Source organism: Macrobrachium nipponense, chromosome 4 (genome assembly GCF_015104395.2).
Source record: "Macrobrachium nipponense isolate FS-2020 chromosome 4, ASM1510439v2, whole genome shotgun sequence".
Taxonomy (NCBI): Eukaryota; Metazoa; Arthropoda; class Malacostraca; order Decapoda; family Palaemonidae; genus Macrobrachium; species Macrobrachium nipponense.
In genome coordinates this window covers 133,580,350-133,607,669 of record NC_061100.1, presented here as the reverse complement: position 1 = coordinate 133,607,669, position 27,320 = coordinate 133,580,350, and the positions used below count along the sequence as shown (strand labels likewise).

Genomic DNA, 27,320 nt, shown 5'->3' with positions numbered 1-27,320 from the left:
TTTCAAGCCTCTACCGGGAAGATGTGCCAGTTTTCCTGAAGGCTGGCGAAACTGTTTGGACAAAATCAAACCTGTTGCCTATCTTCCTCTTTTTTTCTCTCTTTCGTTTTCATGAGGGAGTATAGACATATCATCTTTTATCTATCGAGACTAACATGGATACCAGCTAGTTTTCTTGGTAGTTTATATTTATTTTCAGCTCACGACCATACAATTACAGGATAGAGAGAGAGAGAGAGAGAAAAAAAAAGAAATACATGTAGAATTAGAAAAAGGACTAACCACTGCACCCATGACATTGGTAGTAATAAAGTAAAAGTAATAATAATAATAATACATATGATAAACTGATGACTATAGCGATGGGTCTAACGAAACTTAATGAAAAACATTCAAAGTACAGTGGCTACCAAAGTCTAAAGAATAGTCATTAAACCTTTGGCGACTATTATAAAAGTGAAACTTCCTAGCAAGCTCGGGTTCCTCCACATTTACTCAAAGGAATCCTCAGTTTCGTCTAGCTAGCGTCTTTTCAATTTCACTGATCACTGCTAGACGAAATACCTAGACTGACGGATGAAATTTTAAAGAAAACTCGCAACGAAGGGAAATTATTCTGAGTCTTTTGGATGCGTAACTTGCGTTTGCTTAAACAGTTAGAGTAACCAATCACACGTGTTTCTCAGTTGATGACAGTGGCAGTGCAGTGGAGAAGTTGAACAGAAGCGGAACCATCCTTGATTGAAAAATTTAGGGGGGTTGGCGACGGGATTCCAGTTATGTGGAACCCCAAGCATATACCGTATTTAAAAACTTACTGAAGAAGCATCTAAATGCTTGTGTTGCCCAGGGCTGACGGAATGTTTCCAGTGACATCCGGAATTGATGCAGGTATGAGGTTGCCGTAATTATGGTAGCATTTATGTCAGTTAGGCTATAGGCCTGTAGTAGTATATGTTGATTATTAGTTCTTTAGTATTCATGTAGCCAGTAAACTGGTACCTAGTCTAGATCTAGAAAGGTGAACTCGGAATGAATCCATGTAGGTATTTTAATCTTTGATTTATGATTTAGATGGGGCTAGGTTGGAAGAGGTGTGTGTCCATAGGCAAAGGGGTCATTGACCCTTCCCATAGGTCAGGCAGGGCACAGCGGCTTAGGCTTAGCTAGGTTACAATGCATCCATGTACTCTACTGTTCAATTAACAGCATTTTAGGGCACGTTAGGTCTGGAAGGAGGTGCCCAGTGAGGTAGGACTTCGCATCCTGGCTTAGGTTAGTTAAGGTTGAGGGTCAAGTCAGGGTAGATGGGACAAGGCTGGTTAGCACTTCCGTATGGAAAAATTGTTGTTTAACTACTACTTTGCATATAATAACATAATAATTAGTGCCCTGGTCAATGACATTTCTTCTGCAAAAGGCAGTCATTCTGAAACTGGGTTTTGCAAACTGGGAGGAGTCATAAAACATTCTGGGGACTTCCCAAAGAGTTGTTGAGTTTTTATTGACTAAAACGTTGCCTTCGTCATACATGCCTGATACACAAACATATTTTAGATACGTCATTTTACAATGTAAAGAACTGATCAAATGAAAAAAAGAATATATGAATAATGTTCTGGAGTGATTCTTAATCAATATTAGATTTGGTTTACATCAAGGATTGGCACTGGGCCCATTTCGGTTTGTACTGGTTATGGATGAATTAGGGTAAAAAACCGCATGGTACAGGGGTGGACCATGTACGATCAGTGTGTACAACCCCAAGAAAAGTACATTATAACGCGTCCTGACACCGGAGTAGAGGTCTTTAGCTCCGTTTCTCACCAACAACAAGTCGCGTCTGATGCCCATCTCCGATGTCACGACACGTTATAATGTACTTTTTTTGGGGTTGTACTCATTGATCGTGCATGGTCTACCCCTGTACCATGCGGTTTTTTTACAAAGTGAAGGGATTAGTGTGGAAATGATTATATTGTAGATGATCTAGTTATTATGACAAAAGACCGAAGAAGACTTGTTAAGGATAATGGAGTGGCAGGAATCCCTTAATGGAGGGGATGAGCTATTTGTACAAGACAAAAGAGGCTTAGATTGAAAACAGGTAGAGAATTTTGAGTACACTGAATTTACTTAAAACCAGGACGGGTAGTGTGAAGGTGAGGTAGAAAGAAGGATAAAAGCAGTTTGGAAGGAATGGAGGGAGGTGGCAAGGGTAGCGGGTGATGAGGAGAAATTCCAAATAAAGTGAAAGTAGAGGTCAAATGGACTGTAGCTGACCAGTGATATATGGTCCAGAAACATGGTCATTAAAAAAGAAGGAGGATGCTGAGCTCATTTAGGGTATCTCGCTGCATGAGAGGCTGCGAAATAAAGAAATCAGAAGTGTTTGGGTAGGAAATATTACTGATAGGATAAGAGGGTCGAGACTGATATGGTTTGGGCATGTGGTAAGGATGGCTGAAGAGGAAGGAGTTCAGAGGGCTTGGGAGAACCCGTTAGGGGTAGAGGGTTAGGAGGGAGGCAGAGGATTAAATGGAGTGATAAAGTGAAGGAGAATTTGTGAAAGAAAGGATTCTTAGTGGAAGTTGATTTCGATAGGAATAGTTGGAGAAGGTTTGTCAAGGCAACCGACCCCATAGTATAAAGCTGGTCACTGTTTACACAAAAACAGTATTTGTTTGGACATCATAATAATTCCGTTGGTTTAGAGAACCTAAATGCCAGTAAGAGATTTAAATTGAGCGTTTTGTAATTTCCACACATCCAACCCAGATTACGAAAGAATAGAGACACACTCACTTAAAGTATTGACGGTAAAGCATAGAGAATTATTCTCCATATGCCTTACCGTCAGTACTGTAAGTAACATAGTATATTCTCAGGATAAATGTAAAATATATCAACGAAATTTCTCCACACTTGGTTTTAGGGCATCCTTATTTTTTTAGAATTAAAATTAAAACTTTTCCATATGGAAGGAAAATAATAATCGCAATGCACTAAATTTGTTTTGGCTGCAGCTTGCGATGATATTTTGGCGCACAATCTTTAAAATGCTGTCAGGCAACAATGTCTCGTGATCTCTTGTGTATTGATGCATTGATTACTCTCCACCGACCGAACACTTGTCCCCCCGACTCGCTCGGTCATCCATTGTTCATCCATCGCTCATCCATCTTCGTTTGCGTCTGTTTGGAAATGAATTTTAGTCTGTCAGATCTGTACAAGGAATAATACTTTGCTCAACATGACTAACTCCGTGTAATTGGAATGTTCGTGTCAGTTGGTATAGATATATTTGATTGCGTCGTTGCCCCCAAAGGCTGCTCTGTCAGTTTTACTGCATTGGTATCTCGCGGAGGGGACAGTGGTGTTGGTATTCTGTTATCTGAAATGGTGTCTGGCTATGGGATTAATTATGATTTATGATGAATGAGCTGAGGTAAACTCGGAAATTTGTTGAAATATATGATTATTTACTTATTTAATTCTGATCTCTCTAATTTATCGTACTGTGTTGAGTTCATATACTACCCGTTTTGTACCTCACTTAATTATTAACCTTGTAAGCGTACCGCACTTGGTGTTTTCAAGACAGCACCGACGCCAATGCCATAAAAGAAAGCGTAAAATGAGTTGCTAATAAAAAAAACGAAAAAAAAAAAAAAAAACGATCGGTAGTGTTTTCACTATCGATATCTGCTGTTATGGGCGCAATGAACGATTGTTTTGATTATGCGAGCATGACTGTCAGTAACTGAAATGTTGTTTTATCGTATATTTGCAATGTTTCATATATTTTATTTCCTCGTTAAAGGCTTACAGTTCCCGACGTGTGGAATGTCTCATTTGGCTGGAATACACTTGCTGTCTGAGTGAGAAACGTACGTACGTAACACAGTATTCTAGGAATAAAAAATAGGGACAGACCCACCATTTTTATTTCTTTTTAACAAAAAATGTGCATTGGGTGGCGATGAAAAATAGTATACGTTAGGTTGAAAACACAAGATATAAATAATATAACGGGATTGATATTGGTTAAGCGTGAATTAGTAAAATATTAATGCAGTTTAGCAGTAAACATTAAGGACGACTTTCGTGCTCTTTTCTTGCTGACAAAATCCTTTATTGTTTAAGTCTCAAAGTAACTAAATAATTTCAAGTCTTTTTGTATATACTGCCGTTTGCTTTGTCAACTTTCGTTTTCTCTCTCTCTGATCAATATGACTTTATATTACTTTTTTTTAGTACTGAAATGTTCCATAAAATTTAGTATTTTCATTTGGTCAGAATCATAGTTGGCGAACATTAACGACTTTGTTGGGCGGGAGTGATTAAATCCTATATTTAAGAAATTACTGCTGCATGCATGTCGTTGAAAGTACTGAATTTCTTTTTATAAGGAAAAGGTTAGCCATGGATCTTGCATCTGGCACCTCAAGCCTCCGACGAATCTTCACTTGACCGCATCTTGGGAGCAAATGAATGAGGCGGTCGTCACGTGTCCGAGAGCTTCGTTATTGCAGCCACGGTCTAGGTCTTGGTTTCATACAGCGTTATACGCTGCACAGAAAACTCGATTGGCCGAAGAAACTTTTGCGCGTTTTTTACTTGTTTTATAATTGCGAACATGTTTCACCAGATTTTCCAACGTGTTTGCGTTGTGGGACCATTGTTGCTTTAGTCCTTATGCGTCTTTAGGCTTTGGAAGTAAGATGCAACTTATGCGTCTTCCTTGAAGGGTACGCGAAACAGCTGCTACTCTTATAAGAAATCTAGAGTAGTTGTTTATCCAAGGGCATAACGCGGGCTCAGGGGAAACCAAAAAATTATCTTTTTAGCCATTTTCGAACATATCACTGCGCTTGTGTCACCTTGTGAATCCTGTTGAAGGGAATTGTTCAATCAGTGCACCTTACGCGGTGCACCGTAAGCTTTACTGCGAGGTTCTTTGTAGCCTGCCTTCTTCCCCTAGCTTCGTTTTACTGTACATACGATCATATTCTCTTCCTTCCATCTTAGTTTCCACCCTCTCCTAACAATTGTTATACATTGCTACTGCGAGGCTTTCTTCTTGGTACACCTTTAAGACCTTTTACTCTCCTCTTCCATATCAGCGCTTGGCCTTTTGCCTAAACCCTATACAATCCAATTCTGGTAATCATTCTTCATTCTGGTAATCTGTGATAGCAATATAACTCTGTAGGGGAATCAATCGCCCAGTCAAAGAAATTCTGACGCAGGTTTCGTAGTGTAACCTTTTTACTGTCAGTCTTCCATTTCAGCACTGAATGCTCTCTTAGATCCCAGCACTTTGGTCTTTGCCAAAATTCTACATTCTGTCTATTTGTTGTGGATTATGGTACCTGAGGAAGTGACCTGATGGTTTGTAATTCATACCGGACGTAAACAGTTCTCGAAAGATGCGCATTCTTAGCCATGGGATCTTAAATTTGGGGGAAAGGTAGGTGTCCTTTGCCACCATTGTACTACTCATAGAATCAAGCCATCTGTTGACTCTGGCGGGGATGAGCAAGGCGGCGGCAGGAAACATCCGCAGATATTTAAATATGCTAGAAACTTTAGCAGTTAAATCACTTACTGGTAACCAACCTTGCTTTACTCAATACTCTTATATATTACTCACACACATTTATATATATATATATATATATATATATATATATATATATATATATATATAATGTACACACATACGTATGAATATAATATAAAACACTCTGTGTTGAAAGCTTCTGCCCCATACATCCACTGACAAAACAGTGTGAACTCACCTGCCGAGAGAACTTTCATAATTTCGCACCTGGTGAAAAATTCTTATCAGTATATCCCCATCGGCAGAGTTGAACGACAAACCTCGCGTCCTATTTCATGAGTCATGCAAATATTACATTGACATCAATCCACATTTTTCATACTGAATGACAGTCTCTCTCTCTCTCTCTCTCTCTCTCTTTCTTCTTCTTTCTTTATGAGTGTAATAGAAATACGATTGCGTCCTGCTACATTGAACAGGCAGCATGTCTAAATGAATATCAAATATTTTACGTGTCAAAGGTCCATCTTCTTGACCCTTTTCATTCAGAATCTAAACCCTCATTGATTTTTTTCTTTACCATATGCGGTAGTGGTCTCTCTCTCTCTCTCTCTCTCTCTCTCTCCTCTCTCTCTCTCTCTTTAAACGAAGCCTTTCCTTTTCTGTAGAACCCCACTTTACTGGCGCTTGTATACACAGACGAGATATGCATAAATACGAATACAGGACAGCGTTTCTTTCGTACATCACCACTTTTATGCCATATGCACAGATTTCACCTATTTTCACGTCAGATAAGAAATCGTGTTTATTTCACCTTTTTTCACATCAGATAAGAAATCTTGAGGCGGTTCTTCCTCACTGGTCGGCCATCAAGATGATATTAATTGAAGAACGCAAAGAGTGGACACGAATAGAACCGCCAACTTTACCTCAAGCATTATTACTTTATATTTGATGATAGAAATTAAAAAAATAAATAAATAAATAAAATATATGCTTCGTACTAGGTCTCGGTACACTTCGGTACTCTCTCTCTCTCTCTCATCATGGACAACCTAAGAGCTCATGTTCTTACCGATTCCCAGACCACACGAAGGACGCCTTGAAAAAAGTCCTTCGGTCCGCGTTTGGCGATATCCTGAACACGAGTGGCAAAAGCTATGGGTCGAATGGAATGCGGGAAGCCCTGAAGTAGCAGATGATCGACCTAACAAACAGTGATATTGAAGCAAGATGGTCACAGAACTCGGTCGCATCGCTGTCCATAAAACATGACCATCGACAATGAATGCCCTGCGGGAAAAGAGGGCGGGATGAACGTTCCCTTTTATTTCGTCCCGACCAGAGAGCCTTTCGCGAATGGAGGCGTCTGTCCAACTGGGTGACATGTTAAAGGGCTCATAGCAATGGATTCGCTGCGTAAACAATGGGCGATGAATGCAAGTCACCTTGGCGTGTTGCTTGTGACGATCCTCTGCAGCATCTCTCTCTCAACGACGAATACAATGTTATTCTTAGTGGGTACTTTTTTCCGCGTGTGAGCGTGCGTGTGTGTGCACGCCTCCATGCGTACGTGTACGTGGCTGCAAGGTTCACTGTGTACGTGTCGCTGTGGAGTGTCTGGCGGTGGTGTAGGAGGAGGAGGAGGAATAGAAGGAGGAGGAGGAGGAGGAGACCTGGCTCTGGCATGGGCTGCGGCTGCCGCTGTCCGTGGACAGTGCTCGTTATGGCGGGAGGGGAGGAGCACGCCCCTTTGAGTGTCTCCTGCTCCTTACGCCCGAAGAGGGTCCTTCCCCTCCGTTCCTCTGCACGACAGCACAGGTCAAGTGTCTTCCGAGGTCGTACCAGAGGGGGGAAGGCCCGCTCTTGGCCCAGTCGGGGCGCTCCCGCCACCAGGAGGTTGGTACGGGTTAAGGGTGGGGGTGGCGGTAGTAGTAGTAGGGGCGTGTGGGTGGGCCGGGTGCGCCCCAAGCCTGCAGCGCCCGCTGAAGCATCAGCTTGCAACTCCTGCTGCTGCTGCTGCAACAACCTGCCTGATCCTCCTGGCCTCAGTTCAACAACTGAAGCCGTGCAATCCACAACGTCCACCCCATGTCACTCGCCCAAACCACCTGCTCCTCTTCCTCCTCCTCTTCCTCCTCCTACTCCTACTCCTACTCCGGCTCCTCGAGCCTTGCCTTCCTCGCGTTGTCACTTTAAAGCCTCCATCAGTCACTGCCTCCGCTCGGCATTTCCCCAAACTTCATCACTACCACCGTCATCACCACCACCACCACCATCATCATCATCATCATCCCAGCAACAGAGGGGAGGAGGGGGTCACTCCTCAAAACCCACTTCCCTCCCTAATCCTCCTCCTACTATAGGTACTACTACTAGTACTACATCTGATCTTCCTTCTGGGCCCTGTCTTCGTCGTCGACACTCGGCTTGTCCTCCTAATCGCCTTCCTCCTCCTCCTCCTCCTCCTCCTCCCGAAACCACTACTTGTACTCAAAGTGTTGCGTGTGCTACTGATCCGGAGAATATGAGTGCTGCCGCCGCCGCCGATATGTTGGTGGCGCATTCCGAATTGGCGAGTGGTGTGTCAGATATTTCTGAAAGTGCTTTGAAAAAGAGTTCGGGTGTGAAAGCAGACGCCGAAGACGACGACGACGCTGACGTAGTGGATGTAGGAGGCGAGGAAGAGGACGACGAGGAAGACGAAGACGAGGATGGCGTCAAAAAGAGACCACAGAGGTGCAGCGCCAGATACGACTCAGCTGATTCGTCTGACAGGTCAGCAGATTATTGTCACGTGTTTCTCTCTCTCTCTCTTCTCCTCTCCTTCCCGCCTTATATTCATTCTTCTTGAAAGCAAATTCCGAATTCTCTGTTTTCACAAGATGTGTCTACTATCGAGACGTCGACTCCTCCCCCTTTCTGTCTGTCTGACTCTTTTCCTCAACAAGGTTGTCTTCACCAAGTATCAGTGGCGCCCCATGAGTGACACTACCGATGTCATAATTGTTGTGATGTATTAGGTGTCATGACACAACCACTCGCGTTCTCACTGAGAGAGAGAGAGAGAGAGAGAGAGAGAGAGAGGGAGAGAGACTCTGTACCCTCTCTTTCTCGCTCTCCCACTCGTCCCCTTCCTCCTCCTGCCCTATGTGATAATAGTGCTACTCGGTAAAACCTCGCTAAAACAAACACAAGCATTATGTTACCGGGGCTGCTCATGCTTGCATGCACGTGGAAGCATTCTTTGCCTGACTGATCCATTGTGTTTCTCCTGTGACGGTCTCCTCAGGTGCTTTTGCCGGGTGAAATGACTACGCTGTTGCTTTAGCGATGAGGCTGACATTGCTCTCGATACGTGGTATGCTGAAAGCACGCGGTTCTTAGACGCATAAACAATAAGCTAACTTTAAGAATTAGAAGGAAGGAATAAGACTGAGAATGTGCAACGATGGTTTAAAGAATAGAGACGATACAAAAGTCAGTAAAAGTAAGAGTGACCTTAGTTCACAGACAGCGATAGGGAGTTGTGAACAGTTTTGCGGGCGTGCACACGGGCCATGGGTGGGCCGGGCCGGGCTCGACGCCTACAGGTGACTGAGCAGGAGTGAACGACCTGAGGACAGAATCTCTCTCTCTCTCTCTCTCTCTCTCTCTCTCTCTCCATGTGCCCAACCCAGGGCACTATCCTCTCCCGTATGCCTTCAGGTTCTGCACCTTTAGGATTTTTTCTTCTTCATTGACCAACAATCTTTAGTACTAATGCGTCGGACGGTTTGTTGTGTTCCGCATTCTTATAACAATAAAAAAAAATATGGCGGTGTATATTCCAGTTATGCAATATCCGTAATGTGTAGTGGTACTGGCAAAGAATACTCAAACATGTGATTAAAGTTTAAAGTTTATTTTGCCTCCAAAAGGTCAGAAGCAGCGCTCCACTTGTGACCGCCACCCGAAAGGAAGTAGTATCTCTTTCCCCCTGACCTTCACAAGTCTTTAAAGGAATGACGCTTTAAATCTCCAGTAGGCGTCGAACTTTTCATTAATCATGACAATAATAAAGAGTGAAGCGCGTATCTTTTCCCTCTCATTCTCTCTCCGTCTGGCCTTGACATTCGTTCGTTCATTTGGTCCACGCACACACTAACACACACACTAACGCACACACACACACCGACGTAGGTGCGAGATGACCGTGGTGCGCCGACATTGATTCTCTATTCGTCCTCTGTAACTTCCTCCTCCAGCAACTCTCTATCTCCCTCCACCTCCCCATCCTCCTCCGCCTCCACCTCCTCTCCTCTCTCCTCGCCTCCTGCACCACTCTGGCTTTTGTTGACCTTGGGAGCCGCGCGCCAACTGTTTCTCCGCATAGTTAACAATGGATTTGCCCCGGCCGTCAATGCCATTGACAGCCTCGTGATTCGGTTACGGTTGCGAATCCAATAGCGATCCTGCGGCCGTCCCACAACATATTGCTGGAAATGGTTTCCAAGATGTTCTCTATATGTTTTTATTTACTTTTTAAAAATATTTTGATACTGGTAAATTCATTATCGGTATTTTATGTTGTATTTATTTTTCTCAAAACAGCCTCCTGTATGTGTTTAATTTGTATAATTTGATGTTTAGTACTATGAATGCCTGCCTTTTGTTAATGTGCTCCGATTTTGAATGCGTGTTAGGGAGGGGCCTACCTGGAAAGCAAGTTTTCAAGTTTATATATATATATATATATATATATATTATATATATATGTATATGTATATATATATATATATTATATATATATACATATATATATATATATATATATATATATATATATATATATATACTTACTTATACATTGGATCAAATCAAGCACTGTTTGCATTTACACCATTAACTTACTTCTAAAAGACTTGAATGTTAGTTTAAGAAACAAGAATCACAGAATAACTAAAAGAGAGAATTAATGTATTAGGCAACTGGAAAGAATTCAACACCGTTCATCTCTATACATATACTTTACTTTTTAAGAACGTACGAAGAATACTTGAATTGCTGTCACTCGTAATGAACAGTCGGTCATTGAAGCCTTTAAAGAGAAACAAGAATCTCATTCATTTACCTACATTAATGATTTATGAGGTATTGAATTTCAATTTGGTCGTTCTTGTTTTTGTGGAAGTTTCGTATCGAACCTCACCTTCCTTCTCAAAGTTGTCATCTGTCTCTCAGTGCCTGTTTTCCCAAATGTTTTTTATTGTAGAGGTGACTTTCAAAAGGAAAACATCGTGCTTGTTTTGAGGTGGCCATGAAAAGTCCTCAGTGATGATGTTCTCTGTCGTCTGCAGGACGTAGCAAAGCAAAGGCAACCACTCGGGACGTCCAGTGAGTGAATCTTGTCGCTGGTGTTTACATGTGTGAGTCGGCGACGAGATATTATGACCTTGGCTCTCGTGTCAATGACCGACTCGCTTTAGTCGTCTCTCTCTCTCTCTCTCTCTCTCTCTCTCTCTCGTGCTTGTTGAGCTTGACTTTCTGCGAAAGCTTGTGCGTTGGTGTTTTGCGTACGTGTTTGTTTCTCGTTTTGCGTTTCGTTTTTTAAGTTTCTCTTCTCTTTATCCGGTTTTTGGGTCGTCTTTGTAGTTTTTCGTGCGTTTTACTTTTCTGTTGCCCTCTTAGATTTATTTTAATTTTCTTCGGTTATTTGAATGCTTCATCTTTCCGTTCGTAGTTCGATCTGATTCGTCCTTTCCGTGCCCTTTGTAATTGTCAAGTCATTTCTATGTCTTATCCTATGCATTGTTTGCACTGACGCTTATCCGCTCTATTTTTGTGGGGGGTGGGGGGGAGGTTTCGATTGCGTGCTTATCCGTTTATTCCCATCTTCTATCCATAGAGATTTGTTTGTTTGTATTGTGTTTTTACGTTGCATGGAACCAGTGGTTATTCAGGAACGGGACCAACGGCTTTACGTGACTTGCAAACCACGTCGAGAGTGAACTTCTATCACCAGAAGTACACACCTCTCGCTCCTCAATGGAATGGCCGAGAATCGAACCGGCGACCACCAAGGTGGGACGCCAACACCATACTAATCACGCCACTGAGGCGCTCATAGAGATTTGTCTTCATTATAATCGATTTGCCGGGTACCTACTCGAACAGCATGTCCACTTGAACTCAACGAACCGAGCCCTATGAAGTATTAACCTGTCGCAGACTTGATATAGTATCTTTTTTTCCATCGTTGCTCGTATTTGCTTTATATTCTCGCGAAATTCCGTGTCTTTTTTTGTTTTATTTATTACAAAATGTAACATCGTAATGCAAAATTTTATATATTCATAATATCGGGATGCCTCTTTAAACATTTTATTTATATATGAATTTACTTTAGTTATGGGCACTCGTCTATGTCAAGTTAAATTCGAACTCGTCTGAAATGCAGTCATGCGAGTTAATCAGGATTATTTACTAGTATAACTCGTCGCTGTTAAATTTATACCACCATATTATTTTCTTTTTGTCTTTTTTTTGTCACATTGACATAGTCATTGGTATTTACGTTAATTTTTTGCTGAAGACAGAAGCGATTAAGAAGAGTATGGTGAGCAGGATGCAGCAAAAACATCCGTAACTGAGCCAGAACAGATATGTAAACATCGAAATTATTAGTAACGTATTGCTTAATAAGCCAGATCCCACAAGGACACTTACTGTCGGGACATACGAACTTCCGCTATTGATAAAGCGCAATGAATTACGGTTTAGTCTATTACCAGTTGGGTAGAACTGACAAGAACATCCGGGCACTCTCTCTCTCTCTCTCTCTCTCTCTCTCTCTCTCTCTCTCTCTCTCTCTCTCCAGAGAACAAGGAGTTTTGTATTAATGTAGCATCGAAATGTATTATTGTATTAATAACCATTCTAAATGGAATAAGAAACTCTCTCTCTCTCTCTCTCTCTCTCCTCTCTCTCTCTCTATATATATATATATATATATATATATATATATATATGTGTGTGTGTGTGTGTGTGTGTGTATATATATATATATATATATATATATATATATATATATATATATATATATACGTATATATATATATGCCTCAAGAACAAGCAATTATATATTAAATAACATTGAAATGTATTAGCCACTTTTAATGGAATAACAAATTCTCTCTCTCTCTCTCTCCTAATACTAAAGAGTTTGACTTAATAATTGAAAAATTGGATGATATATGTAGAAATCACAAGGACTGGACTATTCTCCTATCTGGTGACTTCAACTTTCCTTTCGTAGAATGGAAAGAACGAATAGGAGATTGTGGTTGTACTTATACATATAAAAAAGAGAGTAATAGTAGTGCAGAAGATAAGAGGCAATTTGAAAAGCTATTAGATATGCTACTAGAATACAACATTCAACAAATAAATCACCTGCCAACAAGAAAGGAAAATACTTTAGACCTAGTATTTGTGAACGAGATGAATTATGTTAAAGAAATAATAGTTTATAATGCGAGTATTTCAGACCATAATGTCATAGAATTAACAGTTCATTCCAAAGCAAGTGAAAATAGAGATAAGCAAGAAATGAAAAAGTGGGAAGGATATGGAAAATACAACTTCTACAGTAAAAAATATAAAATGGTCAGAAATTAATGAAGAATTAAACAAAGATTGGGATAACATTTTCGTAAGTGATGACATAAGGGTAAATACGGAGATATTATATATATTGGAGAAAATAGTGGAAAAATATATACCGAAGAAGAAAAGTAAACATCATTCATGCATACCAAGAGACAGAAGGATCTTGTTCCAGAAAATCAGAAAGTGGAAAAAAGGTCTTGCAAAAGAAAAAAATGCATGGAAAGTTATAGAAATAAAAAGTAAGATAGAAAATGCAGAACAAAAGATTATACAATCAAAAGAAAATGAAAACGGGACTTGGAAGAAAAAACCCTATTAAATATCAAGCAAAACCCCAAACTATTATACTCATATGCGAAGAAGATGAATAAAAGAAGAATAGAAATAGGCCCTCTGAGAATTGAAGGGAGATTAAACGAATGAAAAAAAGGAAATTTGCAACATACTGGCAGAACGATATAAGAGAGAATTCACCCCTAGAATAGATAATGGAGATAATGATATAGAAATAAGGGAAGAAAATAGTGAATATTTAGCTGACATAGAAATTAATGAAGCTGATATTGTGCAGGCAATTAATGAAATTAAAATGGAGCTGCTGCAGGGCCGGATGGAGTCCCTGCTATTTTGTTAAAGAAAGTAGTTCATTCTATCGCAAAGCCACTTGCAATATTATTAAGACAAAGTGTAGATACAGGCAAGATTTATGATCACAAATTAGCATATATCACCCCTACTTTCAAAAGTGGATCAAGACTAGAGGCAAGTAATTATAGGCCTGTGAGTCTAACATCACATATTATGAAAGGGGGTAATGAAGAAAAATATTATGAAACATTTAATAAAAAATAATTTGTTTAATATAGGACAACACGGTTTCGTACCCGGAAAAAGTACACAAACCCAACTGTTAGTCCACCGTGAGAACATATTCAAAAATATTAAAAGCGAAATGAAACAGATGTGGTTTATCTAGACTTTGCAAAAGCTTTTGACAAAGTAAGCCTAATATATTAGCAAAGAAAATTAGAAAACACAATTCACGTAGATAAAGTAGGAAGATGGTTAAAAGAATTTTTACACAACAGAAAACAGATAGTTATTGCAAACGATGAGAAATCGGATGAAACCAAGGTAATATCCGGTGTGCCACAAGGTACGGTGCTAGCTGCAATATTGTTTGTTATTATGATTGAAGACATAGACAGTAATGTTAAGGATTCGGTAGTGAGTAGTTTCGCTGATGACACAAGAATAAGTAGAGAAATTACTTGTGATGAAGATAGGAACGCTCTACAAAGAGACCTTAACAAAGTATATGATTGGGCAGAGGTAATAGGATGGTATTTAACTCTGATAAATTTGAATCAATAAATTATGGAGACAGAGAAGGAAAGCTATATGCATTATAGGGTGGGACCTAACTTAATGAGACAATCCACAAATAAGGAAGCAGTTAAAGACCTTGGTGTGATGATGAATAGGAACATGTTATGCAATGATCAAATAGCAATTCTGTTGGCAAAATGTAAAGCAAAAATGGGAATGTTGTTACGGCACTTCAAAACAAGAAAAGCTGAACACATGATTATGCTTTATAAAACATATGTTCGTAGTCCACTTGAATATTGCAATATGATATGGTACCCACACTATCAAAAGGATATTGCACAAATAGAGAGTGTACAAAGGTCCTTTACAGCTAGAATAGAAGAAGTTAAGGACCTAGACTACTGGGAAAGACTACAATCCTTAAAATTATATAGTCTAGAAAGGAGAAGAGAACGCTACATGATAATTCAGGCATGGAAACAGATAGAAGGAATAACAGAAAATATCATGGAACTAAAAATATCAGAAAGAGCAAGCAGAGGTAGATTAATAGTGCCCAAAACTATACCAGGAAAAATAAGGAAAGCACACAGGACATTAATCCACTACGCACCAGCATCGATAATGCAGCGTCTATTCAATGCGTTGCCAGCTCATCTGAGGAATATATCAGGAGTGAGCGTAGATGTGTTTAAGAATAAGCTCGACAAATATCTAAACTGCATCCCAGACCATCCAAGATTGGAAGATGCAAAATATACCGGAAGATGTACTAGCAACTCTCTGGTAGACATTAGAGGCGCCTCACACTGAGGGACCTGGGGCAACCCGAACGAACTGTAAGGTCTGTAAGGTAAGGTCTCTCTCTCTCTCTCTCTCTCTCTCTCTCCCTCTTTCTGTTGTTTATAGATTCTGCTGGCCTTGTTCCACTGACTAGAAAATAAACCCAATTCTTGTCCCTTTCATTATAATGATTAATTAAATATTGAGTTTATGTGTGTGTGGAGATTGTGACAATCAAAAGAAAAATGATAGAATGATTGTAATTCAAAATGATAGAATGAATTGAATTCAAAATGACAAAATGATTGGAATTCAAAATGATAGAATGATTGGAATTCAAAATGATAGAATGATTGGAATTCAAAATGACAAAATGATTGGAATTCAAAATGACAGAATGAATGGAATTCAAAATGATAGAATGACTGGAATTCAAAATGACAAAATGAATGGAATTCAAAATGATAGAATGATTGGAATTGAAAATGACAAAATGATTGGAATTCAAAATGATAGAATGATTGGAATTCAAAATGACAAAATGAATGGAATTCAAAATGATAGAACGATTGGAATTGAAAATGACAAAATGATTGGAATTCAAAATGTCAAAATTATTGGAATTCAAAATGATAGAATGATTGGAATTCAAAATGATTGGAATTCAAAATGACAAAATGATTGGAATTCAAAATGTCAAAATGATTGGAATTCAAAATGACAAAATGATTGGAATTCAAAATGACAAAATGATTGGAATTCAAAATGACAGAATGAATGGAATTCAAAATGATAGAATGATTGGAATTCAAAATGTCAAAATGATTGTAATTCAAAATGACAAAATGAATGGAATTCAAAATGATAGAATGACTGAAATTCAAAATGACAAAATGAATAGAATTCAAAATGGTAGAATGGTTGGAATTCAAAATGACAAAATGATTGGAATTCAAAATGACAAAATGATTGGAATTCAAAATGACAAAATGATTGGAATTCAAAATGTCAAAATGATTCCTTCAAAATGACAAAATAATTGGAATTCAAAATGATAGAATGATTGGAATTCAAAATGTCAAAATGATTGGAATTCAAAATTACAAAATGATTGGAATTCAAAATGATAGAATTATTGTAATTCAAAATGACAGAATGAATGGAATTCAAAATGATAGAATGATTGGAATTGAAAATGACAAAATGATTGGAATTCAAAATGATAGAATGAGTGGAATTCAATATGACAAAATTAATGGAATTCAAAATGATAGAATGATTGGAATTCAAAATGTCAAAATGATTGGAATTCAAAATAACAAAATTATTGGAATTCAAAATGATAGAATGATTGGTATTCAAAATGTCAAAATGATTGGAATTCAAAGTGATAGAATGAATGGAATTCAAAATGATAGAATGATTGGAATTCAAAATGTCAAAATGATTGGAATTCAAAATAACAAAATTATTGGAATTCAAAATGATAGAATGATTGGTATTCAAAATGTCAAAATGATTGGAATTCAAAATGACAGAATGAAAGGAATTCAAAATGATAGAATGACTGGAATTCAAAATGAAAAAACGATTGTAATTCTAAATGACAGAATGAAAGGAATTCAAAATGATAGAATGACTGGAATTCAAAATGAAAAAACGATTGTAATTCTAAATGACAGAATGAAAGGAATTCAAAATGATAGAATGACTGGAATTCAAAATGAAAAAACGATTGTAATTCTAAATGACAGAATGAATGGAATTCAAAATGATAGAATATTGGAATTCAAAATGACAAAATGAATGGAACTCAAAATGATTGGAATTCAAAATGACAAAATGATTGGAATTCAAAATGACAAAATGATTGGAATTCAAAATGATTGAAATTGAAAATGACAAAATGATTGAAATTGAAATTGACAAAATGATTGGAATTCAAAATGACAAAATGATTGGAATTCAAAATGACAAAATGATTGGAATTCAAAATGATTGAAATTGAAAATGACAAAATGATTGAAATTGTAAATGACAAAATGATTGGAATTCAAAATGTCAAAATGATTGGAATTCAAAATGACAAAATGATTGGAATTCAAAATGATAGAATGATTGGAATTCAAAGTGATAGAATGAATGGAATTCAAAATGATAGAATTGTTGTAATTCAGAATGACAGAATGAATGGAATTCAAAATGATAGAATGACTGGAATTCAAAATGATAGAATGATTGGAATTCAATATGACAAAATGAATGGAATTCAAAATGATAATTATTGTAATTCAAAATGAAAAAATGATTGAAATTCAAAATGACAAAATGATTGGAATTCAAAATGACAAAATGATTGGAATTCAAAATGGCAAAATGATTGATTGAAAACAAAATTATAGAATGATTGGGGCTGCAATTTGATGTGCTTGATGATTGGAGGGCGAATGATCAACATAACAATTTGCAGCCCTCTAGCCTCAGTCGTCTTTAAGGTCTGAGGGCGGACAGGAAAAGCGCGGACGGACAAAGCTGGCACGGTATTTTTCTTTATAGAAAACTAAAATAGGAGCTCTCTCTCTCTCTCTCTCAACTCGAAAACAACTACCATGTCGGATCTTACCATTTGTGGACAAACTTTTTGCAGCGGGCGACACTACATGGTGGGTTGTGAAAGTGACCGAATTTTACAGCATTCTTGTTTTATCTTCGCTGTATTTTGCATTATCTTCACACACACACACACACCAAGCATTGTATTATGTTTGTTGTATTTACAGGCGTGTGCACATAAGCTTCCACTTACTGCACATACCAGCGAGATAAATGGAGTCTGGCTTCTGGTGGGTGGCAAATTGGCTTGCCAGTAGTTACCACCCAGCTGCAGAGTCCCTCCCTTCCTCCCTCCCTGTGTGTCGTCTGAACGGATTGACATAACCTTCCTTGTCCAGTCGCCGCGCTTTCTCGTGATTGCCCTAGATAATTCTGAGTGTAATTTGTTAAAATTTTAAAATATTGTATATTTTCTCTAATGAAAAATAAAAAAGATACGTTGGTTCGCGTTCTGATGGTATGTGAATTTGTTAAAGTATATATCTATATATATATTATATCTATATATATATTATCTATATATTATATATCATATATATATATATATATATATTATATACATATATTTATATATATATATATATATAATATATATATATATATATATATATATATATATATATATATATATATATATATATATATATATATATATATATATATATATAGTATATTATATATATACATGTATGTGTATGTATGTGTGTGTGTCCTTGGTGTGCAATTGATAGTCAAGTTGAAAGGTTTTGATTAACCATCCAAAATTCTTAGGCAGCATTTTATTCACTCATTATAATTAACTGGCTGATTGTTTGCTTGAGCAATATCCTTCATTTAATTAAACACTCCTTTGTTGACCAGCAACAGCGTTACAAGACAAGAAAGGCGAACAATGCCGCCGTCCCGTTACGAACGAAGTGTCTTTTCCAAGCCACGTGCTAAGTCTCTCTCTCTCTCTCTCTCTTTCTCTCTCTCTCTCTGATAAAAATTATGTTATATATTTGCTATTATATGTGAACATATAATAGGATGTTTCACTTTCTAAAGCTCGCCACAACTAGCCAAACTTAACAAGTTTATAAAAATTTCGTTAAAAACGATTTTTTTTTTTTTTTTTTTAACCTAAACCAAATAAAAGTGTGATTACAAAATACGTATGAACCTTCACAAATTCAGTACGAACACCTTCTGTGAAAACCTCAATTTGAACAAAAAAAAATCCCACAGAATTTCTCTCTCTCTCTCTCTCTCTCCTCTCTCTCTCTCTCTCTCTCCTCTCCTCTCTCATCTCTCTCTCTCTCTCCTCTCTCATCTCTCTCTCTTCTTCCTCGTCTCTCTCTCTTCCTCTCTCTACCTCTCTCTCTCTCTCCCTTCTCCTCCTCTGCTCTCTCTCTCATCTCTCTCTCTCTCTCTCTCTCTCTCTCTCTCTCTCTCTCTCTCTGTTTTGATAGAACTTGCAATGCAAAAACAAGCATGGGGCATGAGAGGACTGCTACAGTGTTGCGGATACAGAACAGGATATTATTATTAGAGAGAGAAAAAAAAATTTTGTGGGATTTTTTTTTCAAATTGAACTTTTAAAGGTTCATACGTACTTTGTAATCACATTTTCATTATTATTATTTTTTTGTTTAGGTTTTCAAAAAAAGTTAGTTTCTAATGAAATTTTAATAAACTTGTTAAGTTTGGCAAATTGTGGCGAGTTTTAGATGTGAAACATCCTTTACGGTCGAGAGAGAGAGAGAGAGAGAGAGAGAGAGAGAGAGAATCTGTATTTTTACATGCACCTAAATAAATTGTACAGCGTCCGTTGACGTTTAAAGGAACAAATAGATAGAACTTATATCAGAGAGAGAGAGAGAGTTCATATCGTTATCTCCATTTTACAATGGTTATTCTACATGAAAGTATTTGGAAAATATATGCACCTTATGTTGACATATAATAGTAAATACATAAAATTTTTATCAGAGAGAGAGAGAGAGAGAGAGAGTCAAAATCTTTATCTACATATATTTCAAAAGTATAAAGAGCGAGAGAGAGAGAGAGAGTTTACATATCAGGACCAATAAAAAAAACAAGGGAAAAAAAAAAGAAAGTACGATATAAAGGAGTATTAGTGCCAATAAAAAGAATAACATCGATAGCAACCTCACGAGAGGTTCCATACACGAACATCATCAATTCTGTGGGTTCGTCGTGACTCCTGAAGAGAGAGAGAAGCCGTCGTCTTCTGGAGATACGCCCTGAGGCCACCAGGCATATGGGAGTAGACCGAGTACGGTCTCCTAAAATCGATTACTTTCAGTGCTCGTCGCCACCCCCGCTCCCCACAGGAAGAAACAAGGCCTGTGTTGCCTACCTAACCGCCCGCCCCGCCTCCCCCCCGAAGGAGAGAGAGAAGAGAAGCCGTTTATAAGGATTAGGATGTCTCAAAGACTTATTAGATCATCCGAGGAGACACCGTGTGCTCATTTATCTGTAGGAGCAGGTTTTACTGTGCATTCACAGTGTTCTTATGATTTTGTCTAGCTTCCTATTAATATCTTCCACACTGTTGCTGTTTACAACTTCTGGTGGCAGTTTTTTCCATATGGTGTCACATATCTTGTATGTATAGAAGTTCCCGCAGTGGGATGTGTTGTAACTCTTCAGCTGTAGTTTCCATCCATTATTTCTTGTCTGGTGTTCGTTTAACGTAAATACGTTACTGTATACTTTTGTTTTACCTTTTAGTATTTTGAATGTTTCTATGAGTTGTCCTCGCGATCGACGTGTTTCTAAGCCATACATGTTCAGGCTCTCTAGTCATCTTTGGTAACCTGTTTGCCTGATGGATGGAATTAACTTTGTGGCTCTTGCTTGTACCCCTTCTAATCTGTTCATGACCTTTCTTAGTGATGGTGACCAAGACTGTACTGTATATTCAAGATGAGGTCTAACTATTGATTTGTAGAGGTGCAGCACCGTTGCCATGCTTCTGTATTTGAACTGCCTCTGTATGTATCCCACTAGTTTCTGTGCCTTCTTTTCTGCTTTTATGCACTGTTTTGTGGATTTCAAGTCCTTGGTAATAATGACTCCAAGGTCCTCTTCTAACACTTTACACTTATCCACATTAAGAGGAAGTTGCCATCTTTTTTACCACTCTCCTATTTTCTTTAGATCATTTCTTAAAATTCCTACTGTCTCTAGGTCTGCTGCATTTACACCTAGTTTGGTGTCGCTATCCTGCTAGGTAATCTTACATCAATGTCGTTAATGTAAATAAAAAACAAGAGCGGGCCAAGGACAGAACCCTGAGGAACTCCACTTGTCACATCTGTCCAATCTGATTCTTCGCTGTTTATTACGACTCTCTGTTTTCTATTAGTTAGTCAGTCTTCGAACCAGTCTGCTGTTTCTCCTACAATTCCTAAAGCTAACTTATGTCATCAGTTTCTTGTGTGGAACTTTATCAAAGGCTTTTGGAAATCTAAGTAGAATATAGCCATTGCTCTACTACTGTTGTAAATACCATCATGTTATGAAGGAACCGGAATGGCCAAGATATCCTAACCTAAACATTGCTTGACACACACAGAGAGAGAGAGAGAGAGAGAGAGAGAGAGAGAGAGAGAGAGAGAGAGAGAGAGAGTGCACAAAACAGGTGTTCTTGAGAAAGCCTTTGTATTGAATGTCAGTGGTAAATATCTTCATTATCTGTAAACAGTGAGAGAGTGTGTGTGTGTGTGTGTGTGTGTGTGTGTGTGTGTGTGTGTGTGTGTAAGAAAATTGCTTATTTGGTGGATAACATGGATGACATTGTTGTTTTCGTACCTATTGCATAGATAATTATTCTGTCCTCGTTTTTATCTCTGTACAAATGCAAGAAACAATTTTTTTTATTTCTGTAAATAAGTAAAACATGAAAAAAACGTGTTCCGTCTATCTAATTTCAAATTCCGAAAAAGAAACGTTGAAGATATTGGAATATCAAACGTTTTATTTTATTTTATTTTATTTTATTTATTTATTTATTTTTGAGAACTTCATCCTAAGTTGGATGCCAACCTTGGCAAGGGAATGAAGTTATTATCGGCATTCAATTCCTGTCAACTGTGACTGCCGGCTGTCCTTCTGTCTCCTTCAGGCGAATGATATAGGAATCTGTCGCCTAACTGCTTGCAAGCTCAGGCATAATGCGATCTGTTTTGAAAGTTAAGGTTGTTCTGTTCGAACGGTGGTAAATAGGAGCTCGCATGAAAGTTAAGGATCCTAGTATTGTTTGAATGGTGGTAAATACGATCTCGTTTGAAAGTTAAATACGATCTTGTATGAAAGTTAAGGATCCTAGTTTTTTTTTGAATGGTGGTAAATACGATCTCGTTTGAAAGTTAAATACGATCTGAAATGAAAGTTAAGGATCCCGTTTCTGTTTTTTGAACAGTTGGCTAAATACGATTTCTGAAATGCAGTAAGGATCCCTAAATTCTTTTTTGAACGTGATCTCGATCTGAAATGAAAGTTAATGATCCTAGTTCTGTTTGAATGGTGGTAAATACGATCTGATATGAAAATTAAGGATCCTAGTTCTGTTTGAACGGTGGTAAATAACATTCTTGATCTGATGAAAATTAAGGATCCTAGTTTTTCGTTGAACAGTTTGGAATAAATACGGATTCTGAAATGAAAGTTAAGGATCCTAGTTCTGTTTTAACAGTGATAAATACGATCTGAAATGAAAGTTAAGGATCCTAGTTCTGTTTGAATGGTGACAAGTACCTTTTATGAAAGTTAATAGTCACAGCTCTGTCTGAAAGCTTATTCATACGATCTTGTGTGAAAGTTAGGGATCACACTTATGCATGAAAGGTGATAAATACGATCTTGTACGAAAGTTAAGTATCATATATCTGTTTGGAAGGTGAGAGATACGATCTTGTATTAACCCATAGGATCATAAAAAGTTATTGCTTCCTTAACTAACATAATCGTTTTTCTGTACTGATTAAAAATTGAATTTGCAAACTTAAAAAACTTCTCTACATTTGGAAATTGAGAAGCGAGTAATACGATTAATTCATTCCTTTCACTACACCTTAGTTCATATTCTCTTTTATTTCATTTTCCTCCTATTACGCCTTTCGAACTTCCTTACCTTATAGGTCCCAGTGCTTGGGTAAATGCGATTAATGAACATTCGTTTGAGTGAACGAAGGTCGTCTCTGAGTTAGTAATGAAGAGATTTCCGGACTTTCCCACGGCAGGGGTGTGATTTGATCAGAATGTGACCTCAGCAAAGTTTCTTCAGAAATAGTTTACTTATTTTCGTCTTATTTCTTATGACTACCTGCTATTGTTGATTTTATTGTGAATTGATAGTGAGCTATGGCAGAGAATTACTTTGGTTTACGTTATTTTTTGTTTCAGATTTTTTTTTATTAAATGTAATATCACCCATCTGTTACCTAACCTTTTATGTAGTATCTACTGAAGAACGTTAGGGAATGACGTAATCTATATTCTGTCCATTCACAATATTTCAGCGTCTAAATTTGGCAATAATACAAAAATATCTAGAGAAATATCCTGAGGGAATTTGAAGTAAAACGAGATTGATTTTATTTTAAAGACGCATTGCAAAATTTGACAGAGAGAGAGAGAGAGAGAGAGAGAGAGAGAGAGAGAGAGAGAGAGAGAGAGGATATTTGCCGAAGCTTCAGTTGAAAAATTTGAGAGAGAGAGAGAGAGAGAGAGAGAGAGAGAGAGAGAGAGAGAGAGAGATAGAGAATATTTGCCGAAGCTTCAGATGAAAGCCACCACCAGCATTCGCAGCAGAAAGCTGTTCTGCAGAGAACAAAGCAAACTCGACAGACGCATCGGTCAGCAGTCAGCTGAATGGAGCAGAGGCAAACAGCGAACGTGTTTCGTTGTCTTTCATACTTTCCTGTCGTCGAAGCGTCTCCGCGTCGTGTGACGACGTGAAACATTGTAAGCGCCTCGCCTCAGTAGCCTGATCGGCATGGTCTTGGCCTGCCACCTTGGTGGCCGCGAGTTCGATTCGCGGGCATTCCATTGAGGGACTCAGAGATGTGTATTTCTGGTGATAGAAGTTCACTCTCGACGTGGTTCGGAAGTCACGTCAAGCCGTTGGTCCCGTTGCTGAATAACCAGTGGTTCCATGCAACGTAAAAACACCATACAAACAAACAAACAAACAAGCAGACGTTAGCAATTACAACGATGCGTCATTGTCATCCTCGCACGATTGCTCAGCCAAATTTTGCCAGGTCGCTACCATCGCTTTTTGGCCCCGTAATGGCGCAGTGCCGTCATTGGACCTCACTTGGTCATCGTAGCGTCCCTTGGGCCCGTAGCTGTAACCTCTTTCATTCCTTTGACTGTACCTCCGTTCATATTCTCTGTTCCATCTGACCTTCCACTCTCTCCTGACAGTCGCTTCAAAGTGCAACTGCTTTGAGGTTTTCTTCCCGTTACACCTTTCAAAGCTCCTTGCTGTCGATAACCCTTTCAGCGCTGAATGACCTCGTGGGTCCCAGTGCTTGGCTAGGCCCAAATTCTGTGTTCTATTCTATAACTGTTTAGGGAATTTGTTCCTGTCGTGGTGGTTCTGTCAATAGAGTGCCCATTACCAAGATTTTTTGTGAGGTAATATGCTGATAATAATCAGTTGATCTGCGGTGGATGAATAATCTGCTGTGTTAGATAAATTATGTATTGCTTATTTGATGCAGATGAATGATTCATCTTTTTTCTTCATGTGCTACCTTTTGGACGTCAGTTGGCTATGGATTCAGATCTCGTTGTCTTCGATGAGAATTACACTGTCTGATGATTTTGGGAGCTTCTTTGTCATTGTCAGACTGACATTTAAATGTCTGCAGACAATGTCAAGGATTTTCTCTTCCTAATTATTTATGTCTTTTCGTTTTTTTTATTGGCTATATTCACTGATGGAGAGGTTTTACTTCTCTCTGCTGGAAGAATGTTCTTTTATTAGTTTTTTGTTTTCATTCGCTTATTCGTAAAAAGGCCAGGCGTTAATTGATGTGGAATTATCTTATATTACACCTTGCAAAAGAACAATTGTGATATAAAGTCATATCTAATAGTAACGAGGCATTTGCCTTTCAAGCGATATCTCGTGATTCTGAAGGCACAGAGAACTAATAGCTCTCTCTCTCTCTCTCTCTCTCTCTCTCTCTCTCTCTCTCTCTCTCTCTCTCTCTCTCTCTCTCTCTCTACTTGAGAATATCCTTAAATCCTCGGTAGAATGGTAAGTGAAACAGGGTCTTGGAACAAGTACTTTCGTATATTCTCAATTTTCAAGTTCACACTGAATTTTAAAAGGTAGAATATACTACGAAAGTACTTGTTCCAAGTCCCTGTTTTACTTACCTTTCTACCGGGGATTTAAGGATTTATATATTATATATTTGGGGGTTCGTGAGAAATTCTGACGATCCTTACGAACGTCCAGAGCTCGTAGGATGCTCACCAGAGGAGGCTCGAAATACGTCTCTCTCTCTCTCTCTCTCTCTCTCTCTCCTTCCTGCCTTCCTTTCTTGAGTCTGACTGACTGACTACCCATTTTCGGAAGGGAAGGGATGGGTGTCATTGGTATGCGGTGACACTTCCAGTACACAGCATTCCTTCCATATAGGTCGTTGCCCCTAGCTTGTTGAGCAAACGGGCCAGAGTCCACAAACAAATCCTTGCATATGCACAAACAAGCGCGAGAATAAATTCACTCCCAAATATAGAAGACGGGCGCACAAACACACACATACTGGTTCTCGAAGTCGCGGAAGCTTTAAGACGGTGGTGGACAGATAGTAGCTGTGGCTGGGGGAGGGTTACGCAGCCTGACTTCCAGGACGTGGTCTTGATTCTTAACCAGCTCTCTCTCTCTCTCTCTCTCTCTCTCTCTCTCTCTCTCTCTCTCTCTCTCTCTCTCTCCTGGGACCAAGGCTAGAGTGTCAGTGAGTTATAATTGGTGGTTTTCTCTACCAATTCACGGAAACCTCTGCCGAGATGTTAAATACTTTACATAAATGAAATTATTCTCTCTCTCTCTCTCTCTCTCTCTCTCTCTCTCTGTTCGAGGTAATATTTTGCAAATATCTTTCCCTTCCTCTCCAGGAGTCCAAGTGATATCCTACGCCTTTTAAATGGATAGCAAAAACCCCGTCACTTTTAAGGCTCAAAGTACTGTACAGTCTCTCTCTCTCTCTCTCTCTCTCTCTCTCTCTCTCTCTCTCTCACAGAAGCCCCGGAGACACCCCATCCATTCAAATATGAATCACTCTCAAGTTGATGAAACTTGGATCAGTGCAAGACAAACAAAAATGACGGTAATCTCTCTCTCTCTCTCTCTCTCTCTCTCTCTCTCTCTCTCTCTCTCTCTCTCTCTCTCTCCATATTAATAAGAGTCTAAGCACGATTATAATGATCATGTATGCATAACTTCTTTTAAAGGACTACGAAAGACTTTTGACATTCATTTGAGAGATGGGAGTAGTAATTATGTTATTGTAAATCGAGCGATATAGTCTAGTAGATATTTATATACCTCTAAACTGAGAATAAGTTAAAATCTCAGATTCATTCTTTGTGCAGAGGAGAACGTAGGTCCTTATATGGATGAATAAATTACATGATTTGTGAAGCCAAAAGCTACACTTCGTGGTGCAATGGATACAAATGAGTCTCATTCTTCCTGAGAACTCTGTAACCTTGCAACTGGAGAACTAACAAAAAACGAAAAATAACTAATAAAATTACCTTATACGGAGCACGAGCCCCACAATCTGAATAACGAGAAGTCAAAGTTCGTTACAGAGAGAGAGAGAGAGGAGAGAGAGAGAGAGAGAGAAAGAGAGAGAGAGAGAGAGAGAGAGAGAGAGTATAAAGCAAAGGAATTCCTATTTTGGCTTTTTTAAATTCATGACGACGGCGCATTCTACCATTATCCTTTGAGGAGCGACACTACACCAGGGAAGGAGTGTATACAAAAGGATTTTTGTGTCGTATGCAACCCCCAGAGGACGCACTATTCAGCGTTTTTAATCTCTTAAAAGGCTTTCCTCTCCCACATCGTCTTTTAGGAAGGGAGAGGAGAGAGAGAGAGATAGAGAGACCTGCCTCTCATTTTTTTCCTTTTTTCCACCATGTAACCTTCTGTTGTCTTTATCTTTTTTTTTTTTTTTTTTATTTAATCTGTGAGGAGGGTGAAGTAGTCTTAATGTTTCATTTGTTGCTTGCCCTGTTTTCTGTGAGGACCGTGAGGAGTATTTTATTTTCTATTTATTTTTTCCCTCAGGTTTTCTATGGTTCGCTTTACCCATTTTCTTTCAGTTGAGTCACTGGA

At 38.5% G+C, this 27,320-nt stretch overlaps 1 protein-coding gene across 1 annotated transcript in view; it reads left to right on the top strand.

Moving 5' to 3' along the window:
- Positions 1–7,295: 7,295 nt before the first annotated feature.
- Positions 7,296–27,320, top strand: part of LOC135211506 (WAS/WASL-interacting protein family member 3-like) — a 134,311-nt gene continuing 114,286 nt past the window's right edge. The window contains exon 1 of the mRNA XM_064244810.1: positions 7,296–8,347. Coding sequence (XP_064100880.1) covers positions 7,296–8,347 — 1,052 coding nt within the window. The remainder of the gene's footprint in view (positions 8,348–27,320) is intronic.